A 15,978-nucleotide genomic window follows, 5' to 3' on the forward strand; every position below is an offset into this window, starting at 1 on the left:
AACAAACAAAAACAAAAACAAAAAAAAAACACGCACACACGCACTTGTGCAAATGAGTAATCCTTTTTTGTTCTGTTTTCGTAATGACTACAGTTACGTTAACTTTACAAAATAATTTTTGAAGTTTTCATTTGAGACATAATTCTGTAAATAATTGTTCACAAAAAAAAATGCCTCTTTGTTCTATTTTAATTTGTGTAGATATTTTATAAAGCCCTAACATTTCTGTCTACAGAAGATTTCAACTGGAAGCATACTGTAAAATGAAGACAATTTAATTTAGTAATCTCTCTAAAAAAATACATTTGGAGACAGTCTACCGTTTCATTTGTCTTGGTAATAAAATATTCAAGAAAAAAATCGTTAACGCTGAAGTAGAATTTTTTACATTTTTAATAAAGGCCCATTAACTTTTTATTTAATAGTTAAATTCCAAAGTGCAAATTCCCTGATAAATTGACTCGCTGGTATTGAACACGAATATATATGCACAATAGGTTTGGCAAAATTGTTGTACACATAGAGAGAGAAAGAGAAATAAACAAGACACAAGCCATTTTTTTTTTTTTCCTTTTTTTTTTCCAGGATCTGAGATGCTGAAAACATACATTATACTTCCGCGAAAATATAGAAATCGGTTGTTTGCATTATCATAGTACTTTCTCGAATTTCGTATAAATGAGAAAAAATAGGAAGAGAAATAAATCACAATTTTACAAAACAAATGCAACGTTTAGTTCAACTTATGAAAGTGAAATGAGGACAAAAAGGAAATAAACTTAAAGATAGCACCATCAAAGAACAGATAACTACTTTATTAATAAGTTGGGATGACTGTAAGAAAATTAATAAAATCAAGAATGAAGATATAAAAACCGTAACGAAATATTTACGAATTACATAATAAAATTAAATTAACTAGATAATGGTGGATCTTACATCTACAAATAATGTTCAAAGGGAGATTTCAGAATGAAGTCTGACAATGCAAAGATGGCACAGCAAAGGGGACTACTAAAATATGAATACTGGAAAACAAGAGGAAAATATTATGTACTACTGGATTTTGGCAAATGTTATAAAATTGTTTGTCATTTTTATAGATTGCAGATTCATGTAAACCAGACCTGCACAAACGGCGCTCATTGAGCGAACAGCTCACCAGAAAGGTATGCCGGAATGATAGAGGATAGTCCATGCAGCTATGAGGTGTAGTGTGTATTATCAGTAGCTATTTCACTTTTCCTATCTCAAGATAGGACGGAAAAGTGATCATCAGGCAAATTCTTTCAATATTGCAAGTTAAAATGCTTATTTTTTCACAGCAGCTGGAGTCAATACTTATCTACCACAAAGGTTTTAAGGGAGGAGGAAAAAAATAATATAATGCGTCATTACTAGTCCACACATACAGATACGATGATTTTGTTGGTGAAGATCGCAGTAAAAAGGTTCAGGAGTTGAAAGTTGCATTATTACATGAGGTATGGTACGTTAGAATTTATTAATCTTCAACAATTTAAATATCTCTCTTCAGGAAAAAGGTCAGCTCATTATTGATATGTTGAAATAAATTACAGGATTTCAGTCGTAAACTTACACTTCTCGTAAGTCAGTTTCGGGAAGGTAATATGGCTCACTTTCGAATGATAGAAACTGCTCGTGATGAATCCATGTTAAATGATTATATGCAAATATTAATTGAAATCCAAAATAATATTTAATTCTAGGTTCCAAGATCTTGTCTTAATTGGAAAGAAGTTTAAAGTTATCATAATAAATTCCTTCAACAACAGTTGAAACAGTGTCATTCGATTTACAGCTTGAACTTATTGATCTTCAATGTGGCCTAAGGGCTAAAGACCGTTTGAATAATACTACTAGTCTGGTTGAGTTTTACAAGACTAAACCTCAACAATAATATCCACGACTTCACAAGCTGGCTGTGAAAATGATTGCTAAGTTTGGCTCAACATTTATATTTGTGAGCAACTTTTTCTATTATCAACTTTAATAAAGGCAGACATCGAACATCTATAACCGATGTTTCATTACCATCAGTACTGTTCCTTGCAACTGCCAACAGCATAAAACCCCATCTTGATGTACTGATAAATAAATATCTTTATTCTGCTCTCGAGCTGTGTGCCAACTCGGAGAGCGCAAACCTTGTGCAGGCCTGATCTAAACAGTTCCTGTGTAAATTTTTGATGGCACAAACATAGAAGAAAGATTGCAATCTCTTTTATAATTCTTAATACATACATTTGCCCATTTTGCGAGCGCTTCTGCATTTTTATCCCATGGAATCTGAACACAGATAGGATTCCCATTCATCTTATCGAAGTTCGGGTTCTTTGTTGCTGCACAGTAGAAGAACTCACGCCATAACAATTGACCATGAAGAGATAATGGCGGACATGCTTTCTTTATCTGTAATAAAATTCATACAATATAACTGTCAAGTATTAGTCCATTATACTCGTATATTTAAATTGCATGCATATTTCGAAGATACTGCTACATTCATGAAGCGTTTCCTTCACTTATGGCAGCATCCTATGAAATAGTCACAAGATGAAAGCTTTCTGCAATTATCAGGCTCAAGTGAGCAATTTGCAATATTGCAAGTCATTGCTCTACTGACCAACTAAAGAATATGGTGCCACATGCATACCTTCTATACAGCTTCTTATAATTTAGCAGCCGAATATTTATTTATTTTTTTTTTTTCTTATTATTCCAAAAGCACAGTATGCACCGAATTTATTTTCATCAATTTCATGTTCATTCAATATTTGTTAACACAAACATTCAACACTTAAAAATTGCTTTTGCTTGATACATTAATATAGCACAGTACAGTTATGTTAAATTATCATATTTTGTAGTCTCGTTTCAACTTACACTAAATTGTTCGAGAATAAAACTTGGTTGAGCAAAGGAAGGTATTATACTTTTTGAAGCTGTCGAAGTGAGTAAGTACTGGTTGTTCGCGGTATTATGGCTAACTAATACATTATGCAATAATAGCCGTTATCAATAGCAACAATTGACAACAATCATGACAGGGGTACTAACACAAATTCTCCCAGAACCACACAGACCATAATATTCAATTTCAAGTTTATACTAACTCCTAAGAGGAATTATAACGCATTAAAATGATAAAGATTTACATAGATCGCCCTGTACAAATTTTCAAACAAGTCAACGTTAAATTAAGTAAAAATGGCAAGTTTCCCTTTTCTTTCCTAAATGATTTATTTCAATGTCACTCCTTAACTTGGTGTAGTTTTAGCAAAATATTACTTGGTGGAGTGTTAGAGAAGGCCTTATGGTCATAACTCTTCCTAGTTAAATAAAGTAATTATTATTATTATTCTGTACGGAGTAAAGAGAAACATGCACAATCATGGGCTTACAGAAGAAGATACATCAGAGAGAAATTTATGGACAGCTAAAATTAAGTTTGAGTGAAGAAAAACTATTATTTATGAAAAATTAATGTTAAAATAATAATAATAATAATAATAATAATAATAATAATAATAATAATAATAATAATAATATTATTATTATTATTATTGTTATTATCTTGTGCTGAACTATTATTGGCCCCAGACTGTTGTACAGCATAATAAATATTAGTAAATAAATAAATAAAAATTAGTAAATAATTATTTTTTCCGTCTTTTCATTTTTCAATTATCATTTTTAATTGTCATTATTTTAATAATTATTCCTATGCACTTTTACTGTACTTTCTATTATTGTTAATGTTTTTGTTAGGAAATTGTCATGTGCTGAACTGTTATTGGCCCCTGGCTGTTATAGAGCACATTAAAATATTACTAAATAAATAAAATAAATATATTATTATTCTTATTATTATTATTATTATTATTATTATTATTATATTGAGACTGATGAAAAACGATCTCCTGCAAGTAAAAATTAGTATCACTTTCCAATGGCTCTTATCCAGAGACGAGCAGGAAACCTATTTAGTATTGGAAATAAAAATAATAAACCCGAATTTTACTTTGAGGACAGTTTTTATTTCAAAATTAAAAGAACAATTTTTACTATTTAACCACCACAGTGCCTCAGCAGATTTATTTCCGACTCTGAACTCTGCTCATTGCTAGAAAGTACGTAATTGTGCGCAACTTAAAATAATTAATTTTAAGTATGAAAGTTTCACAACACACTACTGGGTGTTCATTTCAAAGTGTGTCATGACGTCACTGTTGAGAGTCAGCGATTTGAAGCGAGTTTCAGCTTTTATGTCAGAGAAGTTTCCTATTAATCAAGGCATTCAATCTGAACTTTAGAACGTGTATGGTATAACTTGAACGTTGTAGCAACAGATGGCGGTCTGTAAGGTCTGTGTGCTACCATAACCTCTTTCGAATTGTGTTTTGCGAGGCCAAGTAGTACGCAGGGTATTTTTTATCATCGGTAGCATACGGCAACATTCCACAATACAAATCAAATGCTCCGTTTCCATGTTGACCGTCGAAGTTAATGTCAACAAATAGGCTACGTAAGTAATCGTCTTAACCCTCTCCCCATATCCCAACAGTAAGAAAAAAACTCACCTCAGTATGTGTTTCCAAACAGTTCACATTCCTGCCACTCCAGATGTTACCATACGTATCGGTAAGTACTCTTCAGAATGAACGCCGTACTTTCTAGGCAACTTCTCTGGCATATAGGTAATATGCCTCTGCGGAAGTGTAGGAAAATTGAATTCTAGGCTCATCGACTAGCCACATGACGGCATACAGCGAGCTATGACACACTTTGAATTGAACACGCAGTAGTAATGCCTTCATTTAATGACGTCATGCTACAGCTTTGTTTTGTTATACCAATTGTGTATATTTTTAAAATATGGAGTATTAAATTAATTAAATACTTATTAGCTTTGTTTGAATCGAAATATAAGATTAAGGTCATTTTTAAAATCTCATTAAAACAAGCAACATTTGATTTAAAGAGACTGTATCATAATAGCTCTGCCTTCAGAAGGAATGACTATGAACAAGAAAACAGCATATTTTAAAGTCCCAAAACATGTTGACAGTTACACCACGGCTGATGTTGAAGAAAATGAAACTTCGAAAAATGTAATGAATGGAAACCTATGTATGTGGCTTACCAATCACTATATTCCATCTGGTTGATGGTTAGTTTCCGTTATTTCCATTTATGGATATAATAGTGTGTTACTGTCTTTCACATGTTTCATACTGAGAGCTATATATTGTAATTATTCGTTATGTTCTGTGTTATATCCATTTGTTAATTAATATTTAATCTCAATGAGAGGGTTAAAGAGTGCATGAACTCTACTGACTTCTGCACTCATTATCGAGGCTATTTTGCTAGACATACTTTCTAGTTTCAAATTGGATCATGAACTGATTTGTATAATGAGCAAGTAGACATAGGAATAACATGTTCTTATCAATCAGGAAATACCTGTAGAGGGGCCTAGTCTAAAATTACTTATTTTGCATTGGACGCATCATTAGCCATGCAGCTGATAACTCGAATTTGAGTCCCAATGAATATTATGGTGGGTAAAGACGGTGCTTGGTGCTAGGTTATTGTGGAGTACTTCCGTTTTCCCTGCTGATATTATACCACTGTTCCATTAATAACCACCGTCATCATTATCATGTGGTGCTATATAGTTTGCCTCCCATGATTCACTGGGGAGCAAAGTGTACAGCGGCAAAAAAACCCTGGACAGAACCTACTCTTGGACCTCACCAAACGATGACTATGTAGGTCTTATCTCTTGTCTGGTATACAGTACAAATGTCAATTGACATGCTCAAAATCGACTTTCTTGACGTTCTACCAATACACATATGGAGCCAATATAATAGGCTGTTCATTCATTTATTTAATTTGGCAGAGTTAAGGCCATGAGGCCTTCTCAACCACATCACCAGAAGCTTGCTAACTGCTATCTAGTGAAATCCATTATTCAGAAGTAAACTTAGAGATTAGTTATTTTTTTTCTCTTCTAGCATGTCACACTCGAACTCGGCATTATTGTTTTTGCCAGCTGTTACGTTTGTTCAGTGAATAATTATATAAACGTGATTAAAGAGCAAATTATAAGAGCTCTAGATTTATACATTTCGAGTGAAGACAAATCCTAATACAAAATCCTAACTCGAGGATGTTTGGAAAAAGGGGGATAAGTCATAAAAAATGAGTTTTGATATAAATGAAAAATAACCTTGGGACCCTTATTGTAAATAATTTTCTACTCTAATAAAACATATGAAATGCATATATCTCTCCCCCTCCCCCTCCCTCTCTCTCTCTCTCTCTCTTTTTTTTGTAGAATTTAACTCGTCTACTCACCTGGGGAACAAAAAATGACTTAACCTCCTTTACCCGAACACCATCGAATTACACTTTTATAACTGTCCAGCAAATATGTCTTCATATGTTCTAGAACCATATCCCAATCTCAGTTTTTTTTTACAATAGGGTATACCGTATATCGAAAATGTCTCTCTTTTCTATGAAAATAATGTGGGACCACAACACGCATGCCATTAAGTTATAGCAAATCTTTGAGTGACTGGCATCAAAACAGAAGATTAGCTATTCCCTTACACTCAGTAGATATAAAAAGAAAGCAACATTTTTAAAACTTAAGCAATATATTAGCTATTCATTTATACTCTGAAGATATAAAAAGAAACATTTTTAAACCTACCTTCTTGTACAAGTCAGTTAGTTGGTAGTAGAACAATCTCGTAGAAAGACAGCCGAATCTGAGGTAGGGACTCAATCCTGTTTGACTAGCAAGCAATGATTGAGGGGTCATTTTGGGCCGGCCAAATGATGCAACCCACGCCTTTCGTTCGAGGTGTCTTTCTAATCTAGCCAGAGCTTCCGTTTCTCCACCTTGCCAGACTGGTGGAAGTAGACCTTCTATATCAAAACCTGCAATGATAAAGAAAACATCGTTTTCAGTATTGCCTCTGCAACAGTGACATCAGTGGCCATGTCATTATGTTTGCTGTGAGAAAGTAGAAAAAGTAGATGAGGCAGAAGGGTATGAGTGGAAGAAGAGTATGAGATGTGAATCTGATGAAAGGAGTCTTGTACGTCCATGGTACAACATAAAATTTCTAGATTCAAAGTTCTTGCGAACATAATTCCCATCAAAATTTCGAAACTGATTAAGAATCATAAAATCATCTCTATACTGCCAAAAATGAAAGAGTATAATTATTAAAGAAATTAGTGTTCGAAGTTGACACACACTTTCCCATTATATCTTTCACACATTCGTAACAATTTAGTTCTTTTATCATGTTGCGAATGATATGATCGTTTATAGTTTATTTTCTTGAACTGTTATTCAAAAGACACATAAATGGAATACTGTTAATGATAAAATTAAACCTTGTTAAATTCACAACTTTTATACTTCAGTGTGTTAACTTTCGAAACTTAATATGGTACTTCACCTTAGTGACTAGTTTGTAGAAATTTGAAAATGACGACAAATCACGCCGAAACTAGTCACTAATGTAAAATAACCATATTAAGTTGCTAATTTAAGAAGTTTTAATGATATACAAGTTAATAGTGTGTGAATCAAGAATAAATAAATGAAATGATTTAACATTCACCCAAATAAGATGAAATTCCATTTCCTGCATTACATTTAAAAGTTACTATGAGCAATAAAATTATTTAAAAGTTTCCGGACTGCCCTGAATGCAGGAAACACACAGGACATTCAATACGGAAAAGTTATCTAGAACCAGAGAAACGCCTGGAATCTATACTACACGCATCACTTGAAAGGCAGAGAACAGAATAGCCATCAGGCATATATGGAAAGATTCCAGGAAAAATCGCAATAGGTTCTTGACATGTTCGCACAAGAAGCTCAGTTCTCAAATACAATCTGACACTGTTTAATAGACTGGCTCAACAGGCATTGAAGCAATGATCTTCAGTGACGCACGCACATACAGTATGTTTAATGATACAATAAATACAAGTGCAGTTCGGAAATATATTGATTATACCTTATATGCTTTATAATCCAATCGACTTATTTCATAAATTGTGTGGCCTAAGAAGATACATGTAATTAATTTCGCTCATCAAATTTACGTGAAACAGCTATACATACGGTATATTGTAATTATCTTTAATATTGTTTTTATATTTACGAAAATCGGCATTTAAAATTGAGATATAATAAATGCTCAAATATAAAGTGACATCAAAAACTTTTTCCTTGCATTTTCAACTATGTCCTGATTGTACCTATGCAGAGTAAAATATTACCATGGCAACTAAAACTTACGATTAAATAAAGCCTGCATGGTATAGTCAAAAACAAGGTACCGGTACAATAAAAATGTAAGGAAAAAGTTTTTGATGTCACTGTATAAGCACAACTTAACTTTCAGCCTAAACTATCTAATAAATAAGGACAACAGACTCAACTACACAAAATTTCTGGGACTTTTTATAGACTCCAGTTTAACATAGGATAAGCACATCGAATACATATGCACAAAGCTATCAAGAGTTTTATATTTGCTAAAAAAAATTAATTACTTGCGTTTCTCAAAATTATTTAAGATGTGTCTACTTTTCTTTCTTTCAGTCGATAATTCGATATGCCCTAATTTTCTGGGGAAATGGAACCAAAATTGGAAGCGTCTTGATTTTACAAAAGAAAGCCATTAGAATTTTATGTAAATCAAACTATCTGGAACATTGTCGGCCACTTTTCAGACAATCACGGATTTTAACAATAATAAATTTGTATATATATATGATCTAGTACTTTACACTCGACAAAATATCGACAATTACTCATTAGTGGCCAATATACATGATCATGAAATTAGAAATAGTGAACAAATTAATATTCCATATTGTAGATTACACAAGAGCAACACAAACTTTTTAATTATGGGGATGAAATTATATAATAAGCTCCCAACTCAATATTATAAATTACCAATCAATAGCTTCAAAACTAGATTTTACAATTGGTTATTAAATAATCCTTTTTATTCTGTTCCTGAGTTTTTCAACACAAATTTGTATGAAATTTTATTTTAATAAATAAGTTTAATTGCAATTTAGTTAGTTTTCTTCAATTTAAAAGTTTAAAATTATTTCATGTTTTCATTGTATTACTTAAATTTTACTGTTTCTGTTATTAGTGTTTTTTTAAATGTATTTATATGTTTTTCCAATGTATTCTGACGAAGCCTAAAACTGTATGTCTAATGGGCAAATAAATTGAACTGAATAAGGTTCTCACCTTCGTAATACCTTTTTTTCAGTCCTTCACTCACATACTGTATAACATTTCATTATTCACAGCTGTAATTCTTTTAACAATAAGGCAGTGTGCTTATTTACCTGCTTGGCAGTCTGGACTTATATAAATTCACAACGAGAAATAGAAGTTATTCCATATATACAGAGAGTGTCAGTAAAACTTTATTAACTAACTTTCATGGATAATAGAGGTGATCAATAAGAAAAATTTTCATATAGAAACCCATGTCTGGAAACATTGTTTGATAGTTACAAGCCTCAATGTGTGTAGTCAGGTTTTATCTGCAACATATTGGGAAAAATAGATGTAGTCAGAACTTTTCACATAGGTGTACCAAACCCTATCCCCTATTATTAATAACATCCCATGTACATTGGTCCTGCTATGTGGCATATGGAAATCAGATACATGTGTATATTTATTTATTTATTTAAGAAAATGGGTATGCTTTTGTTGATGTAATCTTATTAGGGTGTGCACTCCTCAGCTATGCCTATGATGATAAACTACAGCTTTTCATTCTAAAGCAATAAGGGGCCACGAAAAAGAATTCTGTTCTCCTTAATGTAGGCCTTAACGTTGCCATAGTGATACCTGCCTAAACATTACAAAATTCATGCGAGTTTTATATGCACTGAAACCAGAATGAATGCAGAATACAAGTAACCAAACTGTGCAGGAAAGGGAATGCCAGGGCGACTAGAAGAGGGTACTCAAAGGCAACAGCTGAGGAGCATTATCTCCACTTTGAATGCAGTAGTAAAACCTTCCACCCCTTTCAAACTGATAGACACTCCAACTATCCATTCTCAATACCAATCCTGCAAGCTTACTGTACTGCTAAAAAACCTCTTCACAATTTGTAGTCATATTAATAGTAATGAAAGATCATTTGCTTTAAGCACAATATGTCTATAAAAATGAGATAGTTAACAGTTCTCTGTGATAGATTATTAATGTTATTTTTATATATCATGTTTTAACACTAAAGTATACATATATTATAACAAAACATATTGTATTCTTTATCCTATGAACATAACACACAATGAATAGCCATTTAGCCCTATGAATTTGATATACTTCTGGGGCGTATTTTGCGGGCTACCGGCGGTAGCCCAAGGAAATTACAAAAGAAAAAGTTTATAATATAACGTAATGTAATAATTTTGTATTATTAGTTTTACCATAGTAATTAAAATTAAAGTAATTGTTAGATATATTTTGTGTAATAATAGGGTCAGCGGTAGCCCAAACCCTTTAACCAGTATACGCCACTGATATACTTTGACTCAGGTTATGCTTTAATGTATAAATTTTATACGTTCATTTTAATATTGTGTTTAATTGTACACTATGTTTGATATTCTACACACATTATACTATTACTCTATTATGATGCACTCTTTTGAACATGTGGTCATATTCTTTTATAATTGATTTTAGACATTTTATATTGTAAACTCTATTGTACCTGATGATGTTCCTACGAGGGTGAAAAAGTCAGTAGAATAATACAACAAATGTAAATATATAAAACACTGAGCAATTTTTTTTTTATTTTGCGTTAAGCCATAAGATTGAAAAAAAAATTAATATATTCATATATAGTACAGTAACATTACATGTTAGACTGTTCTTTGTGTAAACAAACAATACTAACCTAACTCTTCTAATGTTGGAACGCCATATTTGTCATCGTGGTCTTCTCCAATGGGCGTGTAAGCGCCATTGATGTATTTGCTGGTGATAGTTGGCTCTGCTGGGGGTGGTGATCCCATGGATGCCACCACTGTCTGGAACTGGTGGTAAGTCAGAGGAGCTTTCCCGCCATTCTTCTCTATAATACTAATAAGAAAAACATTTATTGATTCAATAAAACAAATAAATGAAGCTGCTTATGTTCAACAAGTTGCCTTAAGACACATCTGACATGGTCAATTATTTAAGACAAAATATGGAATCAGATCTTATTTTGATAATATTAAACATTCAAGAGAACAAACTACATAATAGTCTAGCACAAAGGTCATCAGCACAGTGCACCCTCGGGCCAGCAGCTCTTACCCACGGGTAGGCTTATGCTTTTTACGTCTCCCTTCTGTACGATAGAGCATATACACTTCTTACCCTATACCCATTTCAGCGAGTGCTGATGACCACTGCTCTAGCAGATACACATTACTTGCCAGACTTGAAAGATGGAACTATATAAAGGGGTGAGTATGATAGACAAAAGCCACAAAAGATTTTTTTTTCAAGGACAGCAAAATGAACGTTAAAACAAATCTATAAATCAGAAAATTATATTATGATGTCTAAAGATGTAATTATAAGAATCTTATGTCCCTTAATAATTTTATTGTAGTACGTAAAGTCTTAGACCAAAAAAAAAAAAAAAATGACAGGCTGCCATTATGTTAAGTACCCCTCGGAAGACTTCGGTTGATTCCATGACAGCTTAGTTTACACGTGAAGAAATATTCTTATGCACGACTCCACTGTTTTTTCATTTGTTTTGTTTGTTGCTTTTCTATCGGTTTATAGGTCAAGTGTTATGAATAATCTATAACGAAGATACATTCAAGGAGTAAATCAGGTGCAAAATGAACATCCTTTCCCTAGTAGTGTGAACCAAGCGCTGCCCAAAGTGGAATTAGACATATTCACGCTACAAGACAATGGACATTTTTTGTGTGTAAGGCTATACATTACATTAGTCAATAACAGTAATCACAGAATTGCATTAAATAATTAACAAAGCTTCTTAGTGACATGGGTTTATAACTCTATCATCCTAAGAAATTGATGTAAAATGTATCAATGGTTCACATTATTCAAAGTGTTAAAATAGGAAAATTAATATTTTATTGCTAAATTCATTCATGCGTGTGAGTGAGAAATGTGTTTCAAAATCACAAGACAGCCTACATCAACATTTCCTGTGCCACATTCCCCACCTTGTTTTCACCACGTAAAGCTTAAAAGTATCCCATGTCCTTTAAGCCGTAAGGGCCATAACATCTTTCAACTTCTTTTTATTTATTGCAACAAATAGTACTGGTATGTAGCTAATTCAGAAGCAAGTGAAAGGATGTACGTCCTATGATGGACGTTCTTTACTGGCGTTTGTAGCTATGTGGAAGAGGTCAATATTACTGTATGTTTATTTCACTTTAATCTTCGAGGGTTTGTCTGCATTAAACATAAATGTTGTAAAGTAAAGTAAAGTCAACCAAATCGGCCCAGAGGCTGATGAGTGCTTAAAGCTCTCACCTGTACAGAAACCGGCATTTAATGGCCTAAATACATATTACATTAGACCAAATTTTATATTTGAAATAACTCTTCTTACCTTTCGAGTTTGTACAATGTATGCGACACCCTGGAGATGACTGTGATGCCAAGTTCTTTGCACATGGCCATAATGTTTTGGTCGCGGACCCGCCCAAAAGGTTCTGGGTCCTCTTCGAATGTCAGGTTTGTTGTACCCCATTCCTAAAAACAGTTGTTAATGAATTACTTAACAGTAAATAATTCCAAATAATTACTTATGTCGCCAATGAAATAAGTTTGCATGGTAAATATTTTCAATCAATAAGATACTGTATCATAACATTTCACTGTTAATTAAATTTTCTGTAATGGGTTTTTGTTTTATTTGTGAAGTCATATTTTATGTACGAGTATGATTTACTTATACATGCATTGGTACTATTATCTAGGTAATGAAATATTATGTAGATATCGGTTGTTGTTACGTCAACTGTCTGAAGACAGGACTGAACCTCACAAGTGATACCAAGGTAGGTTGACCAGTTCCTTTCCGGTACTTGTACATTATTCACAGTGACATGGAATTATCTACATTACTTGTAAGTTACTAATTTAACACTTATAAAACTGAACTGAAATCACATCACTCACCTCCTTAATTTTAAATATTCGTTCAATTTTTCGTACATTGATGATGATGATGATGATGATAATGATAATAATAATAATAATAATAATAATAATTTATTTAGGGCCTTCTCTTACACTCTACCAGGTCACAAAGTATACAAGCAGTGAAAATTTAACAAAAAGTTAAAGAACAGAATACTAACGTACTACAAAAAAAATTATAGCATAACAAAATCGACACTATACAACATGGAAATAATACCATAATAGAAAAAAGAAAGTAAAATACATTGGAATATAATAAAAGCAACTCATTTAGTACAAATAGTTAATATGGAAAACGTAAGGAAGGATATAACAAAATGAAATGTAATAAAATAAAAAGAAAAAAAAAGAAAAGAGATACGAAAATTAAATAAAATTCACAATAAAAAGGATATGATAATAAATTCATCTGGTGATCAAGAGAACAAAATAGTGGAAAGGAAGGAAAAGAAATATATATATATATATATATATATATATATATATATATATATATATATATTATTTTTGAAACTAGACAATGTCCGACAGTCTCTGACATGTTGTGGTAGAGAGTTCCTGAGATGAGCTGCAGAGATGGGTGAAAGATGAAGAGTAGAAGGATGTTCTGTGTTTAGGAATGGAGAGTGTGATATGGTGATGTGAGCGAGTATCTATTTCGTGATATAAGGACAAATGTTGAAAACGAGAAGCTAAGTAGCTAGGGTTAGAGTTCTGAAGAATAATGAAGAGTAACGTGAGAGAGTGAATAGTTCTTCGCTCTTTGAGACGGACCCAGGACAGCATATTTAGTGAAGGTGTGATATGGTCAGAAGTACAGACGTTGCAAATAAATCGAACACATGCATTATGAACACACTGTAATCTGTCTGTCTGTCAGTCAGTCTCATGTGTAGAGAGTCAGTGTAGAGAGTGTCACAGTAATCAAAATGAGACATCAAGAGCGACTGCATTAAATTCTTCTTGAGAACCAACGGAAGTAAATTTCGGATTCTTTTTAGTGTGCGAATTTTCATAAAAAATTATGTTACATATGTGTGTGATTTGAGTATTCCAACTTAAGTTTTTGTCCATATAAATTCCTAGACAAAAGACTCCAGACAGCTTACAGGACTTCGCTGAAGATAGAGATTCTGCATGAACTATTAAGGGTTTCTATAAATGGGCCCTTCCTCTTTGAGTTGCAATTGATAGGTAGTACTTCAGTGCAGAAAGACAGCGTTACACTAACATGAAATGATGAAGTATGTACTTGTTTTAAATTCCTTTTGTTGCCATTAGAAACATGTTTTGTAAGTTGAAGCAACTAAAACGAGAGACGGAAGGCTTTTCATAATCGTGAAATAAATTATTCGTGAAAATAGTAGCGACCAAAGTTTTCAGAGTGATTACTGCTTTCAGATTTGAAATTTCATGCCCTGATCTATTTTAGAGAAGGAGTTGAACTAATGCTTAGAGAAATGAAGAATGGAAAATAGGAGTAAGTGAAATTCCCACTTAATTTTAGTGAAATGCTTGGGTGAAGACAAGGAGAAAATTCTATCATTATACAACGAAATATATGAGAAAGGCTTCAAGATTTCACGGAGACAATGTTGCTGCCCATACTGAAGAAAAGTAATGCTAAGAAATGTAATGAATTCAGGATCATCAGCCTGATATCATACTCGACAAAGATTCTCCTGTGAATATTGAATGTATGTTTATATTCTAAAAGGAGAGAGAGTTGGAAGAAGTGCAATTTGGCGTCAGATAGCGAAAAGATACGAGAGATGCAATTGGACTGCTGCGAACAATCAGTGAAAGATACCTAGAGATAAATAAGATAGTTTATGAATTATTTGTAGATTTGAAAAAAGGTCTTTGACAGAGTGGATTGGAATAAACTTATGGGAATCCTGAAGAAAATAGATGTGTATTGGAAAGAGAGGAGGCTATTCTGTAACCTTTATACATATCAAATAATGAGTCAAAGTCAGGATAGGAGAAGAAATGTCAAAGGGAAGTGGAATAGGGAAAAGTGTATGACAAGGATGCTCTTTATCACCTACCCTGTTCAACATTTACTTGAAGGATTTAGTGAAGAACATGGAAGGGGTGAAGTAGGAAGAAGAAGAATAAAGTTTGCTGATGATATGGCTTTTGTTAGCAGAAGAGATACTAAGGAATATGCTACTGAGCTAAATGACACCTGAGAGCATTACGGGATGAAGATATATGCGAACAAGACAAAGACCATGGTTGTCAGAAGAAAAACAAAGAAGATAAACTTGCGAATTCGAAATGAGGCAGTAGAACAAGTGGACAGCTTCAAATGCTTGAAGTGTACTATAAGCAGTAACATGAGCTGCTGCCAAAAAGTCAAAAGAAGGATAGTTACGGTATGGCAAAGGAAACTTTTAATTGAAAAAGGAGCATCTTATGTGGACAAATGGAAAAAAAGAACTAAGAAAGAGACTAGCAATGTGTTTTGTGTGGAATGCAGCATTGTATGGGGCAGAAACATGAACATTATGGCGAAGTGACGAGAAGCAACTAGAAACATTTGAAATGTGGATATGGAGAAGAATGAAGCGTGTAAAATGGACAGACAGAATAAGAAATGAAGTTGTACTAGAAAAAGTGGATGAAGAAAGAATAATGCTGAAACTTATCAGCAAGAGAAA

General features: G+C 32.9%; 1 protein-coding gene across 2 annotated transcripts in view; it reads right to left on the minus strand.

Annotated features, from left to right (window-relative positions):
• Nucleotides 1–15,978, minus strand: part of LOC138713620 (cryptochrome-1-like) — a 60,929-nt gene that overhangs the window by 14,939 nt on the left and 30,012 nt on the right. For both annotated transcript variants that reach the window (XM_069845854.1, XM_069845855.1), the window contains exons 3-6: nucleotides 12,717–12,859; nucleotides 11,025–11,209; nucleotides 6,752–6,981; nucleotides 2,266–2,433 (exon numbers count right to left, since the gene is read on the minus strand). In XM_069845854.1, coding sequence (XP_069701955.1) covers nucleotides 2,266–2,433; nucleotides 6,752–6,981; nucleotides 11,025–11,209; nucleotides 12,717–12,859 — 726 coding nt within the window. The remainder of the gene's footprint in view (nucleotides 1–2,265; nucleotides 2,434–6,751; nucleotides 6,982–11,024; nucleotides 11,210–12,716; nucleotides 12,860–15,978) is intronic.

Source organism: Periplaneta americana, chromosome 14 (assembly GCF_040183065.1).
Source record: "Periplaneta americana isolate PAMFEO1 chromosome 14, P.americana_PAMFEO1_priV1, whole genome shotgun sequence".
Taxonomy (NCBI): domain Eukaryota; kingdom Metazoa; phylum Arthropoda; class Insecta; order Blattodea; family Blattidae; genus Periplaneta; species Periplaneta americana.